This window comes from Pseudophryne corroboree, chromosome 1 (assembly GCF_028390025.1).
Source record: "Pseudophryne corroboree isolate aPseCor3 chromosome 1, aPseCor3.hap2, whole genome shotgun sequence".
Taxonomy (NCBI): Eukaryota; Metazoa; Chordata; class Amphibia; order Anura; family Myobatrachidae; genus Pseudophryne; species Pseudophryne corroboree.
Genome location: NC_086444.1, coordinates 741,191,693 through 741,216,459, shown reverse-complemented (window position 1 = coordinate 741,216,459; position 24,767 = coordinate 741,191,693). Strand labels below are relative to the sequence as shown.

General features: G+C 42.2%; 1 protein-coding gene across 1 annotated transcript in view; it reads right to left on the bottom strand.

Annotated features, from left to right (window-relative positions):
* The window catches only part of LOC134909459 (rho guanine nucleotide exchange factor 18-like), a 282,483-nt gene that overhangs the window by 10,089 nt on the left and 247,627 nt on the right, over positions 1-24,767 (bottom strand). The window contains exons 3-5 of the mRNA XM_063916346.1: positions 11,866-12,284; positions 5,023-5,200; positions 2,700-2,814 (exon numbers count right to left, since the gene is read on the bottom strand). Coding sequence (XP_063772416.1) covers positions 2,700-2,814; positions 5,023-5,200; positions 11,866-12,284 — 712 coding nt within the window. The remainder of the gene's footprint in view (positions 1-2,699; positions 2,815-5,022; positions 5,201-11,865; positions 12,285-24,767) is intronic.

Sequence of the window (24,767 nt, the reverse complement as noted above, 5' to 3'; positions counted from 1 at the left end):
ACTCACTGCTGTCTGTCCTGCGTTCACTCCATTATGCTATACTATATCTGACTCCTCGGGCTTAGAGCTTTCTGCATTCCTCATTGTGCTCTGAGTTTCTCTGCTACACCAGAGTGCATCTCCTATTTCTTTGCTTCAGCCTACTAAGTACACATCATTGCCAGCCTGCAGTCTCAGCTAAGCCTATGAAGTGCACATCGTTAATAGCCTGCAGTACCTGTTACACTGTGCAAGTGTTCTCTGTATTTTACACTACTGATCCTGTGCTCAGTGCTACTCTGTTACAAGCAGTGTGCTCCATTTTCAGTCACCCACTGCTATTGCTCCTGTATTTAGCGCTACTCTATTAAAAGCAATGTGCTCCATTCCACTTACCCACTGCTATAAGTCCTGTACTCAGCCCTACTTAATTTACACCTGTGTGCTATCATCTACCATTGGCATTACCATTGTGTGCTACCAGCTACCATATGCATTTACTACGTGTACTGCCAGCTACAGACTGCTCACCATCATGCAGTACCCACTACAGCCTGCATCTCATCCTGTGTGTTACTTACTGCTCTCATACTTTAGTTTGCAATTCCAGGTACAGTCCACATTTACAGTACCTGTCTCTTCCAGAAGTCTACACTCATTATTAATTTGCAGATTGCACATATCACTAGTGTGTATTACGCAGCCCGAATTGGCCACATGATGAACACACCTGATGTGGAAATACTGGGTAACTCCAAAACTCTGGATCACTGACTTCTGTAAAGCAAGTGACCATCCCCTTTCCTGTAGAGCAAATTCGGGGGTGAAAAGCCTCTTGACGTAAAGCGAGGCTGGGGAACCGTGGATCTGGAATTTATTCTGAACTGGAGCCTGTCGAAATCCAGGACTGGAGACAACTAGTGCAGGGGTGATTTTCGCTGCGGAGATAAGTGAGGAGACTTCTCGTCAGCAATGCATTTTTCACTAGCTGGACAGCAGACTCCAAATTCTCAGCTCAATGCACATGGCCAGTAAACTGTTTCAAAGGGACCAGTTCTACCAAATGGGCAGAGTTATGCTGTTCAGGTCACAGCCATTTAATGGCAATATTGGTCAGTTTCTGGCCACAACCCGAGTTCTGACAGGAGGATCATATGGTACAGAACCTCTGATGGTAAGCCTCCAGACAGAGGTAAAAGTGGTCTGAGATGGCAACCTTCACTCAGTCATAAACCTTTGCATCCTCTGTGGAGAGGGCCATATATTCAGCTTGGGTCTCATCCGTTAACAGCAGGGCATCCATATGGCCTCTGAATTTTTGAGCCAGTCGTTGCCACTGCATCAGCAGTGATTTTGCCCATTTTCCTTATGGAGAGCGGTTCTTTTCTCCCTCACTACTACTGTAGCCTAAACATTGTTGCATCATAGCCTTCATAGCAATTTGTTTAGATCCCTTGGAAAAGGACACACTTGATCCCACTTGTGACACCAACTTCACCAACTTATAGTAGGTAGATTCAGGTGACCACTGGAGATGAAGTGCTTCAAAATAAATAGTCTTTTATTCCAGCAGAAAGGTACAGCCAATTCAAAAACTTTTACAGGAGTATAAACAGCAACTCAGGAACATAGCAATGTAGTGTCATACGAACACAGCATTATGGGAAGTCAGGGTATGCATCATTCGGTGCACAGTGCTGTTCTAAAGGTGCTAACCCTCCTATCTCTCACCCCGTTCAACCCATACAGTTTAAGCAGGTTTATATACCTTCGCTCTCCTTTATTGAAGGAAAGCTGTGGTTCTTTCCTAAGCCACAATGGATTAACCCTTTCTTCAAATGTAAGAGTTCCACCCTGCCACAAAGGCATTATCTTTTTAGAATGAAACTTTCACATATGTGGTTAGAGGTTCACTGTAACATGTTGGGAAATGTTCAGTCTGACTCTAATCACGTCACAGGTTTCTAGCCTGTACTCTGTGAGCAACAACTAGAAAACAGTAGAAGTTATGTACATGGGAAGGGTGTGGTATACAAGTTAGACAGTTAAAAGATAGACAGTCATTAGGTTGACACCATATGCTCTACAGTCAAAAGTCAGACAGGGTCAAAAGTCTGACACGGTCAAAAGTCTGACTGTCAAAAGATCGACAGTCAACAGGTTGACAGAGTCAAAATATTAACACAATTTTTTTTGTGTTATTCTGTGTTTTTAAACATTTTTTTTCACAAATTTGTTGAAATTCATCCCCTCGCGGGCTCGCTTCGCTCACCACACTTCAAGCTTACTTCACTCGCCACTAAAGGTGGTAAAGGTAATTTTGTGTGACATGGATAGTAAATAAAAAAAAGTTGTAAAAGCGTGAAGAATCCCTAAAAATGTTTTGACCTTTTGACTGTCGGACTTTTGACCCTGTCGGACGTTTGACTGTCGACCATTTGATGTCGACCAAATGACTGTCTATTTTTTAACTGTCTGTCTATCAACTGCCTCCCCATGGGAATATGATTTTAGAATCAGCACCTAGAGTATAGCAAGCAAGACAACACACTAAGCTATCTATGAGTATTAATGCAAGCAATGGCAAGAAACATGGACATTATTTTGTTCATTGCCATTTATCATCACTAATGTTTATTTAAACAGTTTCCATTATATTTCCAGCATATAATACTTATATTGTGAAAACATATTTAGGTTCAGGCATACAATTATCTCACCTTCAATTACTGGACAGGATGATTCCAAACTTCGAGAGATCCTTGGGGTTGAAATCTTATCCAGTGTGGAAGGCATTGACTTTGAACGCAATCTCTTACCAGTGCTGTCCTCATCCTGCCAGTATTTGAGTCAAAAAATGTTAGCTTCATAACACAGCTTTCCAGCAGTAGTAGTAATAGTGCATGACTATCCTGGCTAAGCAAGCAACTCGTTGCTGTTAGAGATGATTACGTGGGGGTTTATAAATGGGCACTTAAAATCTGCTCCATAAATGTGTCTACTGTAAGCTGAATGCTCTATTTGTTGATTGCAGATGTACACCACAAAGATAAAAATGTCAGACCCAAATGAAGGACTAAAATTGTATTATATAGAAAGGGTACACTGTCAACAAGAAATGAAGTTACCACTTTGAAATATCAGTTTTCGATTTTTAAAAGAGGATTTATTTTATCTTCATAGTATAGTGGCAGAAGATAGAACACTTTCATAGTTTCAGGCAATTAACCATTTCCCGTTTAACCACTTAACTAATGATTTTTCCCTTCAAAACTGTTCATAACAATATTTTTTTCAATTTTTTTCAATTTAATATAGCGTAAAAAGTAATTTATTCCAATATTTAAATATTATATTATTCACATCTGCAGAACGGATCTTCTTATAAAAAACTGGGGGACACAGTGGGGTGGCACGGTTGCATGTGATCTGACCATGCCAATTAAGTGGTTTTAATTAAACAGCTATGTCTTTATACAGTAGGTTATAAACACCACCCATGTCTTCAATATTTCTCAATAATTTATGTTTATGTAGGTTTGCCATAATATCCCTTTAATTTGGGACTCCTATGATTTAAACAGGTTCTATAGCTGGCTAAATTCAAGCCTGCTTTTCACCTGTGTTTTTCACCCACAGAACCTGTGTAAGTCACAGGTGTCCCAGAATAAAGGAATACTATGGCAAGCCTACATACAGTATACACAAATTGTTTAGAGTGCTAAATACAACCTATAAAGACATAGTAATCTGTTGTAGAAGGCACCTGGACATGTTAATTATATAAGGAGCCATATCCAGCTTTATTGCATATATATATATATATATATATACAGTAGAAGGTCCGGCTCTCCCTTCAATAGTGTCTGTGCGCCGGGTGCCTGAGCGAGGAAGTGATAGCAACAGAAGATAGATGGTACGGCACTCCAAGCGTCTTGAATAATTCAATCTTACACCAGCATGAAGATGGTGGTGTAAGATTGAATTATTCAAGACGCTTGGAGTGCCGTACCATCTATCTTCTATATATATATATATATAAAAAGCATACAGCACAAATAGTTCCATAAGGATTGTGGCTTCATAAAATACTTATTTTATTTAAATTCCAGTCAAGAAATGTCACATCTGAATTAATATTACAGCATATGTAATATCTTAATGATCAATAATAATGAAGATTTTTATTCTTTTTAGTGATTTTTAAATAAAAACTCTCTCCTGTTTAATGTATTATATTGAAAATGATGATGATGATGATGATTATTATTATTAACATATTACTGACATGACATTTTGAAAGTCCCTCCTCTAAGATAACTCAAATTAACTTGACTAAGAAACACCATATTCAAAATTACAGGAACTGAATGCAGTTTATACAGATTTTCCACAACCAATATACATCTATCAATATTAAATGAAAAACAGATTGTGAAAGGCACAACAAACACAGGCATTTGTGGACATATTTGGGTTAACTGCATACTAGATTTTTTTCATCTTCAGTAACATAACAAGTAAACTATACATTTAAGAAATATTAACATGAAAATATAAGGCAAATATCAAAAGTACCAACATGCTTTGTTAAAAATACAGTACATTAAAATGTAATGTAATTTATTTTTTTTACATTCAGTAATATATTAGCAATCCTATGGAAGTAATCTAAAGAGCCTGCATTTTTGGTTCTTTATAAATACAAATGGACAGTAAGTGCTCATTTGCTAAAATATATTTTGTATTTTTCCATAGCACAAAGTATACTTTTTTTTAAAATTATCTCTTCATTGCAGTGGTAAAAAAGTGCTTTTTGCCACAGATATTTTATCAATATTTTTTGAAAGGCTCTGATGGAACTTTACGCCGGCTGTATCTTCCCGGACCTGCTTAAAAGTGCTGCTACCTACAGGTCTGACTTGTTCAATTTGGAATTTTGCATATAATACAGTAGTACAAGCAAATGTATTTTACCATAGTGAAATCTGTTCTTATATTGTATCTACAAGATATTTCTTATGAAATACTGTATGTCTGTACCTTATTCTCTGTATCAGTATTCATTAGATCAAGACTCCCAATGTCTGCTTCTATCCTCAGGTTCGCTTTTGTTGCCCATGTCCGTGATAATGGAAGAATCTCTTGAGTTGTGACACAGGTGGTGTCTTCCATTTCCCTCTCTCCATCACTGTCCATCTCTGAAGTATCAAGGCTAAACCTTCCAAGACACATAAAATTTAATACATAACTACTGTATATACTGAGCCTTTAATCAGACATCTATTGAAACCATTTCTGATATCCCGTTACTCCTGATTAATGGAAGACATAAATTAAGATATGTAATTGAAGAATGTCTTATAAACAGTGGTAAATGCAGGATTTCTAGAGGTGGGTTTACAAATGCAATCCACAATCTCCCATTCTGCGGAACATGGAATACAGTATTAATAATTAACAGATGGTCTATAGTATAGGCTGTATCAAACATATTTAAATAACATAAATAAGTGGTCAGGAAAAGGTTAAACATACTATAATTAATAATTACATACATAAATAAATAAATAAATACACAAACATAATAGAACCAGCACTGCACTTTCTAAGCACACATTCTCCCACCTCATGGTAAGGCTCCTGTCTCTTCTTCCTGGTAGCAACTCTTTGGTCCAGTGCACAGATTAAGGACTGATTGAACCACACACACACACAGCAAACTTGGTAGAGGAAGTTGCTACCACTGAGCATGTGCAGCAGCTCTGCTCTTTCCCTCAAACTGCATGATGTGGCAGCAGCTCTAGTAATCATATTTTATATCATTGCTACTGTTGTCATAATTTGAGCCACTTGCCAAGAGAAGCAGGGTTTCTGGGAAACCGGAACCCCCCCCCCTCCCCCTGCATTTGCCTATGATGATCATGCCAAGTTAATGAAGGATGCCATCCTAAAGTGGTAGTAGGTAGGACTTAGATGTTACAATTCAATGACATGACTCTTTTCATCATGCCCATCATGCTCATTTTCAGGTTTTTGTGCAAACTGAAAAAGTAGGGGCATTGGAAGTGGACAGGCTGAGTGACTTTGTCGTTTTTGTAAATGGGCCTTGTTGTAATAAATACTGTATCATGCCAACTGTATTAATATAAGACTTGTTTGAGTAAAAAAATCTTTCATTACAACAAAATTCTTATTTTATTTGTGGTAGGTGCTGGTATTTGATTGGATATTTCTCTAAATTAAAATTGAAATCTACACCCATATAACTTGGATAGAGTGTTATAGTTAATGTAGATGTTCATCCGTTGTACTAATCAGCCCGTCATACCTCCCAACAATTCAAAATTAGAAAATTGGAACACGTTGTTCTGCACCCAATTTGCACAAACTCCTGTTTCACCCAGCAATAATTGTGATGTATTTCTACTTCCAGGGACAAAATTAGGAATTGTCACCTGAGGCAAGGCAGTAATCTCCAGCCCGCCCTAATTATAGAATCTGCCATTTCAGAATTTTTTTAACAGTGAAAGATAGTCTTTTCTGACATAAGTGTAATACCCATAACCTCCTCCCAACCATACTTTATAGAGGGACAGTGCAAATCCTGAATCCCTTGGTAGGCATGCAGGGACAGGAGCTCTGATAGAAGCCTGTCCCTGTAATGTGCTAGAAGTAACGTGATTGCTAATGTTACCACTTTACTTTCTGGTTCCGGGTCAGCAGTACTACTTCAGATCCATAGTCTATAATGGCTAATACAATCTAAAAATGGTTTTGGATACTAGAGCCAAGCTCCGGAATGCAAAGGAAAACACAACATTTTAGCTGCTACAGTCCTCCCTAGATACACTCCCTCCCCCCTGAAAATGGGTGCTTTCAGTGTATATCAATATCTTTTGATAAATATGCCCACAGGGAGTCCCATGGACACCTGAAAGAGTAAATCAGCCAACCTAATCCCACCCACTTTCTAGTAAAAAGTAGGGGAGATCACATAATCATGACACAACAGCAATTTGTGTCTCTATGTCACAAGGAGGTGGAGCCTAATGACAAGAAGTGCCTGGTCAGCTGCATCTCTGAACCGAAACTATCTTGTGGAGGAAGCTTTAAAAGTCAGCATATATGGATCAATGCTTAATTTGTCTCTATGTAGATGAGTACTTCTGGAGACTCCTCAATGTAAAAGGTCAAGCATTGTTTTACAAGATTAAAGAAAAAAAAATCTATTGTATGAGCAGTTAAGGCTGTGTGTCTAGCACAAATTCAGTAAAGAGCTACTGAGCTACAGTTACCACGCGGTCTCTCCTTCCTCCAAGCTAAGCAGTACGCATAATAGCAGACACAAAGTGGCTGCTTACTTTCTGTCTGAGCCTACTACCCTACAACATTTACAAAAGGAGCCAAACTACTGTACCACCCCCTTGTGTAAAAGGTTGCTGTGGCAACCAAAGTGTTTTACTTTATGCCACATGTTTGGTCTAATCTCGGCAAATGTGGCACTCAGTCCACCATAGTAATGGATGTATGTCACTGCAAGGACCTTACATCCAGAAGCATGTTTTCCTGGCTACAGGGCTGTGTGCATCCAAATGGCAGACTGGGAAAGAAAGTACTGGGTATCATGGCACTATTTGGAGAGGAAGGCTGGGGACCAGGTACCATGGTATCCTGGGGAATACTGCCCGGGTTTCCGGTCACTCTACCTCTGGAGCCCAAATTCAGTCCGAGGACGTAATTAGGTTCCCCAGCAGAATCCTGGAAGTAAGAATTGGAGGGAAATCATTCCCCCCTTTCAAGTCTTCCAGGCACAAGATGAGCAACCACTACCCGCTGTCCATTAGGGACAGTGGGGTCTATGTACTAAGCCTTGGAGGGCGCTTCACAGGAGGTGCAATTCTAATGAAGGGGGGGCAGGAGGAGGCACGGGGGAGGGCACCGGCATCCTACTGTGCTTATGGGAAGCGGGTCCTTCCTCCTCGGTCGGCACCATCTTCCCAGTGATATTTGGGAAGATGGCGAATGTGCACTATAGAGAAAAGACTCTTGCACAGTGCCAGAGTCTTTGCTTTCAACGTGTGGGTGCCATCTTCCCAAACATATCACTGAGAAGATGGCACCGGTAAGAATTGGTATATTCGCGATAGGTGGGGGGCAGTGGACACTGGCCCCTCCAGCAGCCCGGGCCTGGGTAACTAGTATCCACTCCCTCCCCCCCCCCCGCTCGGCATCTCTGGGGTGAACAAGTAGTTCCAGGTGCTGGTTTAGGAGTCTGGTGGTAGCAGTGAGTCACACAGACATGACACAAAGGGAGTAATCAGTAATAAGTGGTTATTGATGGTAAAAGGGAAATCCTAGACCATAGGAGTGGTAAAGTAAGCCCATTCAGGTTGCTCAACGACGAGTAACCTCCTATTACGTACATCAAATCTGTGATCGCCTGGCCGCATGAGGTCATATGATCACTGTACCAAGCCAGACATCTCCCCTACAGCTGCTGATGGGTAAGGATATGTATCCTCTGACTCCTTAGCAGTGGGATCAGACCACAGACCCGCATCATGCTTTGCTCTCATATTTTACTCAGCCTCACATGTCCTGGACTGCCCCAAAGTACAACCAGGTACCTGCCTGACAGCCCACAATGATTGCTGCATGTTAGGCATGAATAATGTACTATGAAGGGAGACACACTCCATTCCCCACACCCTGCCCATGACTTTCTCTGGCATAAGACAGGAAGCTTTTTACACTCCCGCAGTGTGGTGAGAGAGAAAATATATTAGAAACACAATTGAAAAGATTTTCTATGTAACAAGGATCCTTTGCAAGCAGTTGTTGGTTCAGGGAACACACGCTTCTACTGTTTAATATGTCTTTGGCTCTCTCATCATAAACATTTTTTTATTAACACATTCCTTCCTGAGCTGCTAACTCTATAAACTCATCGTTACTATGTATTACTTCAGTTCTAATGTCTACCAGGGATTTCCCTAAGACATTTCATTTCTCCTTACTTTCCTTCACCCAAACATCCCCCTTAGTTGAGGCCTGGCTTATTTCTTTTTTTTTTTCTCAATCCCCTGTTACTCAGAATAAACTGTAGATCAGGGTCCTGTATATGACAAGGCTGCCTCTAGAGAACAGGAGCACACCTTAAAAGGAGGGAATTGATAAAAATAGCCCAGATCAATATAGAGTTGCATCAAACTACGTACTGATAGAAATCTAGCCACTGGGATTCATTCTCTAAGTACACCTAGGCCTGGATCACATCTGCACACAGACAGCAAATTGTACTACAGTATAAATATGTACTGCTTTATATATTTATTGAAGTGTAGACGGTAGAACAAAGAACCAGTACTTATCATTTCCATTATTTTGTTGTCTTTCTTATTATTTAAAAAAAAAAAACCCACCCTGGAAAAATATAGAATTCCATGTAATAGACATTTATTCATGACGTAAGTGCCAAATTATCTTATACTGACTTATATCAGTTGGTTAACTCATTCTATCTCAGTGTATCTTGTTGCTCTCAGTTCTAGAAGGGGGGCATTTGGTATGCCGGCTGTCGGGATCCAGACGCTCACCATACCGACACCCCTGGAGGGAGAATAAATAGCGTGGCACGCGTAGCTCGTAAGCCCGCAAGGGGCTCTTTTGCGCTCACCCCGCTGCCTGCATGCCGGCGGTCGGGATCCCGGTGCCGGAATGCTGGGCGCCAGGATCCCAAGTGCCAGCATAACATAACTACACCCATTCTAGAAGCATCAGTAGAATGATTATTACACTTATGGAACAACAAGGACACACACAGGGAAGGTATGGTTCTAAGAATAAACCACCATAACACAAAATTATTACTGCGTTGAAGCTAAGTCTATAACTTATGATTAGACTATGCTCATTTATTTTCTAAATTGTGGGCTGAGTTGAATGTTAATTAGTCATGATTACTTCTGTACTACATGCATGCAAACTATGTATGTCATACTTACCTACTCTCCTGAAATGGGTGGGAGGCTCCTAAAAATCAGATGGCACTCCCAACCAGCTGAAAAGAAGGCAAGTCTCCCGAAGCTGGCCAGCCACCAACGCATCCCCTGCTTCCCCCCTCATCCACCCAATTGCAGAGCAAGCGTGGGCAGGGCGATGATGAAATCCGTGCTGAATTGCGTCATCATAGCCCCACCTCCTGCTTCACAATGCCAGTGATCTAGGCATTATACAGTGGGTGACAGGGCCATGATGACACGATCACTCCTTCATGCCCCAGCACTGCCCATCTACGCCAATGCCCCTTCCCCTGTTGAGCAGACCTGGCAGCCTCTTCCCGGTGGGGACAGCTAGAAAGGAAGCAATTATAATGTACGTCTGTCTGTATGTATGTACTTGTATGCAACTATATTTGTCTGAAATCATGCATGTTTACTAGAGATGAGCGGGTTCGGTTCGTTGAGATCCGAACCCCCCCGAACTTCACGTGGTTTTCACGAGTCCGAGGCAGCCTCGGTTCTTCCCGCCTTGCTCAATTAACCCGAACGAGGCCGAACGTCATAATCCCGCTGTCGGATTCTCGCGAGATTCGTATTCCATATAAAGAACCGCGTGTCGCCGCCATTTTCACTCGTGCATTGTAGATTGAGCGGAGAGGACGTGGCTACGTTTTCTGCCTGAAAAGCTCAATATCTGTGCTCAGTGTGCTGCATTGTGGTGACCACCAGTTTATAGTAGTACAGTACAGTAGGCCATTGCTGTATCTTGCAGCTCCGTGTCAGACTCAGTTATAGTATCCTGATCAGTGCTCAATCTGTGCTGCATTGTTGTGACCAGTATATAGTAGTACAGTGCTGCATTGTGGTGACCACCAGTATATAGTAGTACAGTACAGTAGGCCATTGCTGTATCTTGCAGCTCCGTGTCAGACTCAGTTCTAGTATCCTGATCAGTGCTCAATATCTGTGCTGCATTGTTGTGACCAGTATATAGTAGTACAGTGCTGCATTGTGGTGACCACCAGTATATAGTAGTACAGTACAGTAGGCCATTGCTGTATCTTGCTGCACCGTGTCACTTCTAGTATCCTGATCAGTGCTTAATATCTGTGCTCAGTGTCAGTGCTGCATTGTGGTGACCAGTATACTACAGTACAATAGTCCAGTGCTGTTCTTTTTCTCTTTTCTTTGCATCATGTGCTTTTTGGGGACTATTTTTTTAAGTGCCAACCTGTCTTACACTGCAGTGCCACTCCTAGATGGGCCAGGTGTTTGTGCCGCCTACTTGGGTCGCTTAGCTTAGTCATCCAGCGACCTCAGTGCAAATTTTAGGACTAAAAATAAAAATAATATTGTGAGGTGTGAGGTGTTCAGAATAGACTGGAAATGAGTGGAAATTATGGTTATTGAGGTTAATAATACTATAGGATCAAAATTACCCCCAAATTCTATGATTTAAGCTGTTTTTGAGGGGGTTTTGTAAAAAAAAAAAAAAATTAAGGGAGGTTTTGCCAAAACGCGTCTGAATCCAGAACACGGCCACGAAACCGAATCCAAAACCAAAACGCAAAACCCGAAAAATGTCCGGTGCACATCTCTACTGTTTACACATAAGTACTGCTCTGTATAGCCTACAATTCCATCACCCAGTAATGCCCCAGCAGCCGCAAGTGCGGATGCTTTCTGTCTGCATATGACTCTGCATTGCTTGTAGCTGTGTACACTTAATACTGGAGCATTCTCAGAGCAAAAACATGCAGCTTGCGCAAATCTCAAATTCTAAGCTAAATAGTTAGTACATAGAATTGTCTTTTAATGAGCATTATATGGCAGATTCAAAGTTAAGCAATTAGTTCTTCAATAAAAGTTTTGTCTCTTTTACCTGCGTACAGTATCTGTTGGCGAGACTGCATCATCCCAGCTGTGTCTCCTGGATGTCGAAAGTGACCTCACTAAGATAGGAATGGTTTCTTTGGCTCTTGTCAAATCTTCTTGTGATCCTTCATTCTTTTCTCTTTCAGATTCTGAATTGGTTCCAGCTTCAAAAACCAAGGGGCATAGAAAAGGCTTGGAATAAGTAATGACAACCTCCCCATTATCAAAGCTAATATTGGGTCCACTGGCAACACAGAAAGCAGCAGTTGTAGGTTTTGAGGTTTCTTGATCAGTGCTCTTATCTTCTAGCTGTTCTAGATCCTTATAGTATTCAGTTCCTTGAAGCGATGAGTCCAGAGAGTGCAAGTCTTCACTGCTGCTCATCATTTCACTGCAACAATTCTCAAGGTCATCTGACTGGTCATCCTATAGATAGATAGAAAAGTTTCAGCTCAGATTCCAAAAACAGGCTCAGGGGTATATTTACTAAAGTGTGGGTTTATAGAAGTGGAGCTATTGCTTATAGCAAACAATCAGATTATACTTATCATTTATCTAGCACCTTCTAGAAGGTAACAGCTGTAATCTGATTGTTTGCTATGGGCAACATCTTCACTTCTGTAAACCTACACTTTAGTAATATACCCCTTAATCTCTACAAATTTGAGTAATATTACTAACCCCTTTAAAGAGTTTATGTAAGCAGTTCACTACTTTTACTATATAGTTATATATTATTATTATTATTATTATTATTATTACCCTTTATTTATATGGCGCCACAGGAATATAGTGACTTACAGTTGAATTCGATATAGAACAAGTACATGATTTATAAACATAGCTACAGCAGCAGATGACACAGACATAAATATCAGAGTAGTAGAAAACCGCGGGATTTGGAGCTGTCGCAGATAGTTTAAGTAAGAAAAGGATAAGCACATGAAGAAGAGGATATATATATATATATATATATATATATAGCTACAGTATGGTAGGTAATATATAAAAAATCACTTAACATTCAGATAAATTAAGTTATGTATTTCACATTACTATGTCAACTAATGTTCCAGGGCCGTTCCGTGTTGACCAGTGGAAATATTTAACTATAGTTGGAATTTTCTCAGAACAAAAGTGTCTGCAAGATCGAGAGTTTAAAAAGCAGAGCCACATAGGTAGCACCAATGGCATTTTTTCATAAACATGGCAGACTTTATACCCCCACATAGGATTCTTCGGGATGCTATATTGGCCCTCATTCAGAGATGGACGCAGAATGTCGCATCCGCAGCAAGATCTGCATCCATATTTTTAGTGAGCAAGCACGCTGCCAACACGCCCCCATTTGGCCCGCCATGCACCTGCAACATTGTGTCACCGCCCCCACCCCCAAAGGCTGCCGCTGTCAATCACCTTGCGCCCACATCCTGCTGCGTTCGAGCGTGTGGCTGTGTCCAGGTCTGAATGACCCCCATAGAACATTTGGAGTTCTTTTTATACTTGAATACAAATCCAGGGCAAAGCCATACTGCTCCTGTTGGACGCACATTTGCTCACAAGAACCCATACCAAATAAATGCAACTGTTTATACAGATGTAGCCTCCATTATCCTGACTGTTTCTCCGCCTAGATGGACGTTTAGTCACGCTAAGGCGATAGCTTAGCTTGCTGAGTTTAATCACGGGCAGGCGCGTTGAGGCGATACTAGATACTCAGCATGCATTACACATCTCCACCACTGGGTGGCTAATGCTCCACTAATCCAGTATTTTCGATCGTATAGCGGTGGACTTATCTACAGCTCTGGCAATTGGTCAGTGACGACTGTAATGTTAATAGATGGTGACCAATGGTCAGACGGTGAGAGTTCTCAATATACTGTAAATACTGTAGTTTATACAGACACAAACGAACATGTTAAAACACTTGTGTATTGTGTATCAAGACGCAACTAATTGTGGAAAAGGAAGAATGTACAATGCATAAACGCCGTGCTTTTGAAATACATGTACATGAGCGTCTGAGTTCCCTAAGGCATAATGGGGGGGGGTGAAAAATACCGTGCTTTTGAAATGCAGGTATGAGCGTCCGAGTCCCCTAAGGCATAAACCAACACCAATGGGGAGGGGTCGCCCTTTGCAGTAATTTTACACATGAAATTGTGCATCTCTCATGAGGCGACGTGGGCTAGTGATGAAGGCTCCCACGCTGGGGGTCCAGGGTTCGAGTCCCTAAGTGCCATTTTTTTTCATGTGTTCCCGTGACATTCACTTACAGTACATATTATTATTTTTTCTTTATAAGACAGTCAATGGAAGGGTGCACACAAGTTTCACATAAATCAGAGTAAATCTACAGGAGCGATTCGTTACGCTAAATGCAAATACACAGCGGTAATGAGTATAAATGAGTGTATTCTGATGCAACTAACTGAGCAAAACAGTACTGTAGATCTTCAGCGTTTGTGTATTGCACATGACCTGAACTCCCTCCCTGTCTACTGCATGACCTGTGCAGGCTCCCAGGGTGGAAGGGCGATGGGCTAGCGGGAGGCGGTGGAAAATACCATGCTTTTGAAATGCAAGTATGAGTGTCCGAGTCCCCTAAGGCATAAACCAACACCAATGGGGAGGGGATTCCAAACTTTTTTTTAATGTGTTCCCGTGACATTCACTTACAGTACATATTTTTTTTTTTTATGTAAGACAGTCAATGGAAGGGTGCACACAAGTTTCACATAAATCAGAGTAAATCTGCAGGAGCGATTCTTTATGCTGAATGCAAATACACAGCGGTAATGAGTATAAATGAGTGTATACTGATGCAACTGAGCAAAACAGTACTGTAGATCGTCGGCGTTTGTGTATTGCACATGACCTGAACTCCCTCCCTGTCTACTGCATGACCTGTGCAGGCTCCCAGGGGGGAAGAGCGATGGGCTAGCGGGACGCGGTGGAAAATACCATACTTTTGAAATGCAAGTATGAGCGTCCGAGTCCCCTAAGGCATAAACCAATACCAATGGGGAGGGGTTGCTATTTGCAGGACTTTTATACATGAACTTGTAAATCTCTCATGAGGCATCGTGGGCTAGCGATGAAGGCTCCCACCTCCCACGCCTAGGGTCCAGGGTTCGAGTCCTAAAGTGCCAACCTTTTTTTTTTGTATGTGTTCCCGTGACATTTACTTACATATAATTTTTATTTTCTTTCTAAGACATTCAATGGAAGGGTGCACACAGGTTTCACATAAATCAGAGTAAATCTGCAGGAGCGATTCTTTACGCTAAATGCAAAAACACAGCGGTAATGAGTATAAATGAGTGTATTCTGATGCAACTAACTGAGCAACACAGTAGTGCAGATCTACACAGTAGTATAGATCTTCGGCGTTTGTGTATTGCACATGACCTGAACTCCCTCCCTGTCTACTGCTTGACCTGTGCAGGCTCCCAGGAAGGAAGGGCGATGGGGGTAGGGGGAGGCGGTGGAAAATACAGTGCTTTTGAAATACAAGTTTGAGCGTCCGAGTCCCCTAAGGCATAAACCAACACCAATGGGAAGGAAGTGCCAACCTTTTTTTAATGTGTTCCCGTGACATTCACTTTAATATTATTTTTTTTCTATGTAATACATTCAATGGAAGGGTGCACACAGGTTTCACATAAATCAGAGTAAATCTGCAGGAGCGATTCTTTACACTAAATGCAAATACACAGCGGTAATGAGTATAAATGGGTATATTCTGACTCAACTAACTGAGCAACACTATACTGTATATCTTCGGCGTTTGTGTATTGCACATGACCTGAACTCCCTCCCTGTCTACTGCAATCCCCCAGTTGAAATGACACAACACAGTACTGCAACTTTATTCACATTATACCATGCAATAGTGTCTCTTATTCTCGTTACATCATATGATAGTACCACATTACTCCTCACAGTATTGCCCCTTATTCACATTACACCACACCACATTGATCTTTATTCACATTAGACCATGCAGTAGTGCCCTATCTTTATGTTACGCCAGAAAATATTGTAGTACACCTTATACACATAATGCCGCACATTAGTAATGCATTTCATATTTCAATTTTCATATTTCATTTCATAGAGCCGCAGTCACACACAGAATATAGGCATGCAGCATCTCATTTTATTCAGCAGAAGCTGATTGTGCCCCGTTTGGCTAGTTTGCCGGCTCTGTTTGTTACAATAGAAAAAATAATACTGTCAGTGAAAAAAACACCTCATGACAGATACTGTACACAAGCTCATGTCTAAATGTACAGTAAGAAGTAATCCCTTGCCATTGGTTTTATATTAAGCCCTAATGGCTAGGGGACTTGGCCGCTGACTTACTGTACTGTACCATATCCCTGACTTTAATAGACCACACTGTTGCTTAAACTCCTTGTTTTGGGTCTCTATACTATACATTATAAAGTATTTAATAATTGATCATTCTACGGGACCTCATTGCCTCTGTGTACTGTTATTTTAGCTAGGGGATCGTGACGCTCCTTCAGCATTGCCCCGTGGCTTGCAAAACTTATGCCATCTCTCACTCCATATCCGAGCGCTGCCACGTGGTGGGGGTTCAGGGGCGGCGGACATTTTGACAGTGTGCTATGCGATCGAGTCCGGTGTAATGTAATGTGCATAGACCTCGCTTATCCCTATCGCCCCTGTGTATTTTAGCTAGGGGATTGTGACGCTCCTTCAGCATTACCCCATGACCTGCAAAACTTATGCCATCTCTCACTCCATATCCGAGCGCTGCCACGTGGTGGGGGTTCAGGGGTGGTGGACATTTTGCCAGTGTGCTATGCGATCGAGTCCGGTGTACCGTGATGTGCATAAACCTCGCTTATCCCTATCGCCCCTGTGTATTTTAGCTAAGGGATTGTGACGCTCCTTCAGCATTGCCCCATAACCTGCAAAATCTGTGCTGTTACTTGCTCTGTAGCCGAGGGCCTCCATGGGGCAAGGAGTCACAGGTGGTAGCCATTTCAATTGAGTCTGCCCTGCTACAGAATTGTATGTGTACTGTACGGTGCATAGAACCTTAACAGTTAGAACCGCTCCTGCAGCTTTGCCCTGGTTTATGTGAATAAAAAATAATAATAAAGTGTCTAGAAAAAACTGCCATGCATTGCTACTTTAGGAATCGAACCCAGGACTCTAAGCATAGGAAACGGAACACTTCACCACTTCACCGCAGACAGATGAATTAATCCATTGGTTTTGATTATGCTGTAACATACTGTACAATATTCCTAATCTCAATAGGCAATAGTGAACTTCTAACACGTCCATTTGTGTCAGCGTACACTACTGATTTTATGTTGTTTTGTGTGCGAGACTTGGACGCTCACATATTCCTAAAGTACTGTAAATGGATCATATATGCTGTACTATTTGCGTCTGTACTGTATATACTGTATTAAATAATGCAGCATAATGAGACGCTATATTTACTGTATGCAGCATAATGAGACGCACTAGTAAAGTAGTTCTTACTATATATTTCAGTATTGTATTTTACGGGAGACCACACGCATGTGCAGTGGTGATTGTAAAAAGCGACATCTGGTGGATGATCGCAGGTATTACACGTAAAGGTAACGCCAAACGCTCTGTCTGCCTCCGTGCGATTGGGCACGCCTCTCTGTGACTAGGCGCGCCTCCCTGCGCCTCGGTACGCTGCGTATGCCCGATCGGGAATAACGCCTCAGCCAGTCAAGATAACGGAGGCTACATCTGTAGTTCAAGAAACCACCAGCCCCACACTTTATGTTTAAAGATTATTTTTAGACTATGGTTGCATTCTAATTTATCTTCATTGTAGTGATCTCTGTGCTATAGTTATTTTTAAGCTCTTTTTAAGTGTGTGTTGGCTTCCTTGGAAGGTGCCAAATTCCAATAATGCTGTACTTGTATTATATAAAATATTCTGCATTTCTCCCTACCTCACTGCCTTCTATCTTTTTTCAATGGTTAAGCTTAAGTAAACCTAAACTAAGTTGTGAGGGGGATGGACTTCTTACAATCATTAGAGACCTACTGTTCTGGCAAATTTTATGCATGGTCTTAAATCTGAAGGAAATGTGTCTATTTTTTTTTTCACTCTGAGGACTATTACGTCAAACTCCTTTCCTGTGAGCAAAACAGCAATTATATTATATCCAAAACAGCAACTATATTATACTGTATGCGTAATGCTATTAGAAGGGAACCACAGTAGAATCAATTCATAACTGCATTACATTTGGGTGTCTCTCGCGACTTCTTGGACACTAGGCAAATGTGCGTTATATGTGGGATGCGGTCATATGACCATGCTGACACTGGAATCCCGAGCGATCAAAATGCTGGAAGTCGGAATGCCGACCCACAGGCTCTATTACCACTCGTCCACGACACCCATCGAGTGGGAATAGAACCTATGGTGAGCGCAGCAAGCTACTGAGCCCTCTGCATGGCGAGCGCAGCGAGCCCGCAGGGGACTTGACCCCCCCGCTTGACCCTCCGCCAGCATTCTGCTGCCGGGATCCCGGGGTCGGCATGCTGACCTCCGGAATCCCAAACGTCGGTCTCCCAGCCCCAACCCTTTTATGTCTAGTCACAGTTTATATTAACCACTTTCAAAGAAAAAAAGCAACGTCATTACTCAATAGCTAAACTTTTCTCTAAACTCTATTACACGGTACTTTTACCACATAAGGCGTTGACATATAATTGTATTAATAATAATAATAATAATAATAATAATATTAACAACTTATACTATTATAAATAATACTTACATTGAACATCATCAATTAGAATAACAGTAATATAAAACCCCCCTCAAGGGTGTAAGGCTAGGTTAACCTTGTTGGTGCACTGGCTTCTTTTGTCATTTTTGCAGTCAATACTGGCTGGATAGTTGACTTTCAGCCCCATAGTAATGGAACTGAGTTTTTGGTCCTAAGAAGGGTTACTTTTACTAAAAGTAATGCAACTTTAACCAGTATGAGGAATATCTCACTTGTGAATCTCTATCAGCTCTTAAGGTTCATTGCAGCAATTTAATTACTGGCTACAATGTTGCAAAATCCAGTCTCCAAAGCAGCAAGTACTGTAGCAATGCATTACTAAACGACTCCTTCTAGAGATGGAGATGGCTGGGTTTTAGTTCTGGCTAGCACCATTAACTGACACTTCCCCTCCTTTGTTATTCCAATAGTGGTGTCAGAGTTGTTATGAGTAGGCAGGAGGACTGCTAGTGGCTACTACATAGGGTGTGTAACTCATACCTTGTGGCTCTTGCCTATCCCCTGCTAGATTTGACAACACTGATCTAGCTCCAAGGGGCATTTCTCTTTGCTTGGAGGTGATTGCCTGTTACACGGCTACACCAGACAGTGCTGATCTATTGCACAGCCTCTTTGAGTATGTCCTCTGCCCAGTCTCTCCGCCCACCACCTGCCACAACCGCTGGTCACAGCCCCAGAACTAAGGCACTGTCTAGACATAGTTCCTCCACCTCATGTAACCATGGGGTAATAGCTGTTCAACAGACCCCTTCCTCCCCATAGCTAAAGGTTCATGCAGAAACTGATGAAGTGTGTCACTCATGAAATAATGGGCAAACAACGCAATCTGATGGACTTTAAACCTGCACTGAATGACTTGCAGCAGTGGTGCAAGCATTAGCAAAACAGCTACACTGGTAGCAGTTGTTAACCACTTGCCTGGTATGGTCCTGTCACATGCGACCACACCAGCAAGTGCGACCAGTCAAATACACAGTGTGTGCAGCTGCAGGAAAGAGAAACTTCCAGCAGCTGCCACTCTTAGAGTCCCTCTGCCTCCTTGCATCCTCCCCATTGTCTGCTGTGCTAGCAATCATTGCTGATCAGTCAGCATGGCAGGACCTCCCACTCAGCACCTACAGACATTAGCAGCAGCTCGGGAAAATGTAAATTAGGCCCCCCAGCGTGTACCTGGTGGCTGCCTAATATTCCTAATGTTCTGATAGTGATGATCTGATATTCCGATGTTTTTGGGAGGGGACGACAATGATGATTTTTTACAAATATAAAAAATATAATTTTATTTTATTATAAAATCAACGAAAAAGAAATACATGTTCTTAACCTTATTCACTCATGAAAAACTCAACAATTTCTGTGCGCTTTTTTTTTTTTTTGGGGGGGGGGGGGGGGGGGAATCATCAGTTAAGTGGTTAAAGCATACAAAGAATGTCCAGCAGACAAAAATCTGGGTCTGAGCAGAATGGAGAGTGGGCAGACTCCCACAGTTGGGCAACAGGGCATAAAATTACGGATAATCTGAATTAGGTATCAATTCAGATGGCCTCTCAATGAACAGTGCCTTCATAACCCAATTCAAGCTTCTCACACTCACAAATCCCTAACCCATCCATTTTTCCATTTACATCTATGATCTCACCTCCCATCACACTCCACAAATGAATGCCACATATCATGCCACCTGATTACTTCCTCCTACTTTCACAATATCGGCGAGTCAAAATGTCAACAACTTCAAACGATAAGTATGAGGTTTAACGTAAGGCTGTGGGAAGGGGGATTAGGGTTAGGCTGCAGTAATGGAAGGTGTTGGGGTTATGCTCTATGGGAGGGAGTTAGGGTTAGCCTGCACTAAGGGAGGAGGGGTTAGAGTAAGGCTGTGCAGGTGTGGGTTGGGGTTAGGGTTAGCCTTAGGATACTTACAAAAAAATTGCTTGCATTTTCACCATGAGGATTCTTCTGCTGGCATTCTGACCGATGGGATTCTGACCGTTGGGATTCCGTACCCAACCTTCTTTCCTCATGTGCTTTGGCTTCCCTTACTTATATTATCATCTACACCATCCCTTTTCCCTTCAACGGCATCTAACCCTTGCTTACCACCACCCTGCTGCTTATTTGACTACTATGACCACTGATACAGAAATGTTTATTAGCAATGTCCTAAGGTACTGTTTTCTTGTGTGCTCATTTGTTTATATACTTTGTTAGGTGCTGTGGAACCCTTATGGTGCCGTATGAATAAAAGATAATAATAATAATAATAATAATAATAATAATAATAATAATAATAATAATGGGCTACAGAAGCAGAAGAATTGAAAAAAATTTGGAATCTCAGAGATGTGCGCAGTTAGCTGCTTTAACAAGCTGACTTTTTCCAAAGTGGATGTCACCACACCCACAAAACAACTGTATACAAAATTTGGACAATGGAAAAAATACTCGTATAAGCACTTTATGGAAAACAAGCTCAATAATGAAACAAGTTCATAACATACAATTTCATTGTTACATTTCCATTTTCCTCAACTTTACACATAAATTACATATACTTCGGGAAATATGATCCGGAAGTTTAATACCGGAAGTAAAATCACATTGCATCCAAAATGATATTCTTTACAATAATATACAACTGAGCCCCAATTGTGTCAGGCCATACATAAGTACTCCATAATCTTAAATAGTGATCCTCTATTTTGAATGTCCTGACCGTCAATCCGAAAAAACGATGCAACGGTGCCTCATGCGTTCCACTGCTGCATCGTTGCGTTCCAACGGCCACCCACCTCCGTCTCAACAGAAGTGACGTATGCGAGTCATGATCGTCGGATGGTAAATAGATATCAGCGGTGCCGCATGCATTCTACCGCGGCGCCCCTGTATTCCAAAAGCCCCCGGGTTCTGGCGTAGATGAAATGACACATGCGTGTCAGCCGGTCACCACATTGTATTCCACATATGCGGAAGTTTACCCTAATTATGACAATTTTTTTTTTAGCATAACAGTACCTATATGGCATGACACACAATGGAAAGTGATTCAGTTATTTATACACTACCGCTTCATGACAAATATTACTTTTATGTAACGTATTTACATGCATAATAAAATACATACAGTCCATTGTGTCTATCCCATCGGGAGGGAATAAAGACCACCACATCGCCCGGGACCAGGCGTCTGAGGCAACCTGACATTCCCACCAGTGGGAGGCACAAAACGAACTCCATAATATTTAGTAAGGAGAACTGTACAAAGACAAAAGACAGTATCCGCACATAATGATTTTCTGCAAAAGTCCATTGGTAGAGTTTTTACTCTGAAGTATTTTATTGTATAAAGTTGATAAAAATGGAAATGTAACAATGAAATTGTATGTTATGAACTTGTTTCGTTATTGAGAATTGTTATATAATTTCTTTTTGTCACTTGTGTTATTATGTTTTACCAATGATGATGTCACTTCCTGGTATTATCCAATTGGTTACCTCTCAGTTAAATAGCAGGGGTTCTCACAGTGCCCACATGTCTTGATAAATGTTCCAATAGAGCCAAAACGCGTTGACAGTAGTGATGAGCACCGGAAATTTTTCGGGTTTTGTGTTTTGGTTTTGGGTTCGGTTCCGCGGCCGTGTTTTGGGTTCGAACGCGTTTTGGCAAAACCTCACCGAATTTTTTTTGTCGGATTCGGGTGTTTTTTTTTTAAAAAAAACCTAAAAAACAGCTTAAATCATTGAATTTGGGGGTCATTTTGATCCCATAGTATTATTAACCTCAATAACCATAATTTCCACTCATTTTCAGTCTATTCTGAACACCTCACACCTCACAATATTATTTTTAGTCCTAAAATTTGCACCGAGGTCGCTGGATGACTAAGCTAAGCGACCCAAGTGGCCGACACAAACACCTGGCCCATCTAGGAGTGGCACTGCAGTGTCAGGCAGGATGTCCCTTCCAAAAAATACTCCCCAAACAGCACATGACGCAAAGAAAAAAAAAAGGCGCAATGAGGTAGCTGTGTGACTAAGATAAGCGACCCAAGTGGCCGACACAAACACCTGGCCCATCTAGGAGTGGCACTGCAGTGTCACGCAGGCTGGCCCTTAAAAAAACTACTCCCCAAACAGCACATGATGCAAAGAAAAAAAGAGGCGCAATGAGGTAGCTGTGTGACTAAGATAAGCGACCCAAGTGGCCGACACAAACACCTGGCCCATCTAGGAGTGGCACTGCAGTGTCACGCAGGATGGCCCTTCCAAAAAACACTCCCCAAACAGCACATGACGCAAAGAAAAATGAAAGAAAAAAGAGGTGCAATATGGAATTGTCCTTGGGCCCTCCCACCCACCCTTATGTTGTATAAACAGGACATGTACACTTTAACCAACCCATCATTTCAGTGACAGGGTCTGCCACACGACTGTGACTGAAATGACGGGTTGGTTTGGACCCCCACCAAAAAAGAAGCAATTAATCTCTCCTTGCACAAACTGGCTCTACAGAGGCAAGATGTCCACCTCATCATCATCCTCCGATATATCACCGTGTACATCCCCCTCCTCACAGATTATCAATTCGTCCCAACTGGAATCCACCATCTCAGCTCCCTGTGTACTTTGTGGAGGCAATTGCTGCTGGTCAATGTCTCCACGGAGGAATTGATTATAATTCATTTTAATGAACATCATCTTCTCCACATTTTCTGGATGTAACCTTGTACGCCGATTGCTGACAAGGTGAGCGGCGGCACTAAACACTCTTTCGGAGTACACACTTGTGGGAGGGCAACTTAGGTAGAATAAAGCCAGTTTGTGCAAGGGCCTCCAAATTGCCTCTTTTTCCTGCCAGTATAAGTACGGACTGTCTGACGTGCCTACTTGGATGCGGTCACTCATATAATCCTCCACCATTCTTTCAATGGGGAGAGAATCATATGCAGTGACAGTAGACGACATGTCCGTAATCGTTGTCAGGTCCTTCAGTCCGGACCAGATGTCAGCATCAGCAGTCGCTCCAGACTGCCCTGCATCACCGCCAGCGGGTGGGCTCGGAATTCGTAGCCTTTTCCTCGCACCCCCAGTTGCGGGAGAATGTGAAGGAGGAGATGTTGACAGGTCGCGTTCCGCTTGACTTGACAATTTTCTCACCAGCAGTTCTTTGAACCCCAGCAGACTTGTGTCTGCCGGAAAGAGAGATCCAAGGTAGGTTTTAAATCTAGGATCGAGCACGGTGGCCAAAATGTAGTGCTCTGATTTCAACAGATTGACCACCCGTGAATCCTTGTTAAGCGAATTAAGGGCTCCATCCACAAGTCCCACATGCCTAGCGGAATCGCTCTGTGTTAGCTCCTCCTTCAATGTCTCCAGCTTCTTCTGCAAAAGCCTGATGAGGGTAATGACCTGCGCTTGAGACAGGTGCATTCCACCTCCTATATCGTGCTCAGTTGTATAGGCTTGAATGGCCTTTTGCTGCTCCTCCAACCTCTGAAGCATATAGAGGGTTGAATTCCACCTCGTTACCACTTCTTACTTCAGATGATGGCAGGGCAGGTTCAGGCGTTCTTGGTGGTGCTCCAGTCTTCTGTACGTGGTGCCTGTACGCCGAAAGTGTCCCGCAATTCTTCTGGCCACCGACAGCATCTCTTGCACGCCCCTGTCATTTTTTAAATAATTCTGCACCACCAAATTCAAGGTATGTGCAAAACATGGGACGTGCTGGAATTTGCCCAGATTTAATGCACACACAATATTGCTGGCGTTGTCCGATGCCACAAATCCACAGGAGAGTCCAATTGGGGTAAGCCATTCCGCGATGATCTTCCTCAGTTGCCGTAAGAGGTTTTCAGCTGTGTGCGTATTCTGGAAAGCGGTGATACAAAGCGTAGCCTGCCTAGGAAAGAGTTGGCGTTTGCGAGATGCTGCTACTGGTGCCGCCGCTGCTGTTCTTGCGGCGGGAGTCCATACATCTACCCAGTGGGCTGTCACAGTCATATAGTCCTGAGCCTGCCCTGCTCCACTTGTCCACATGTCCGTGGTTAAGTGGACATTGGGTACAACTGCATATTTTTAG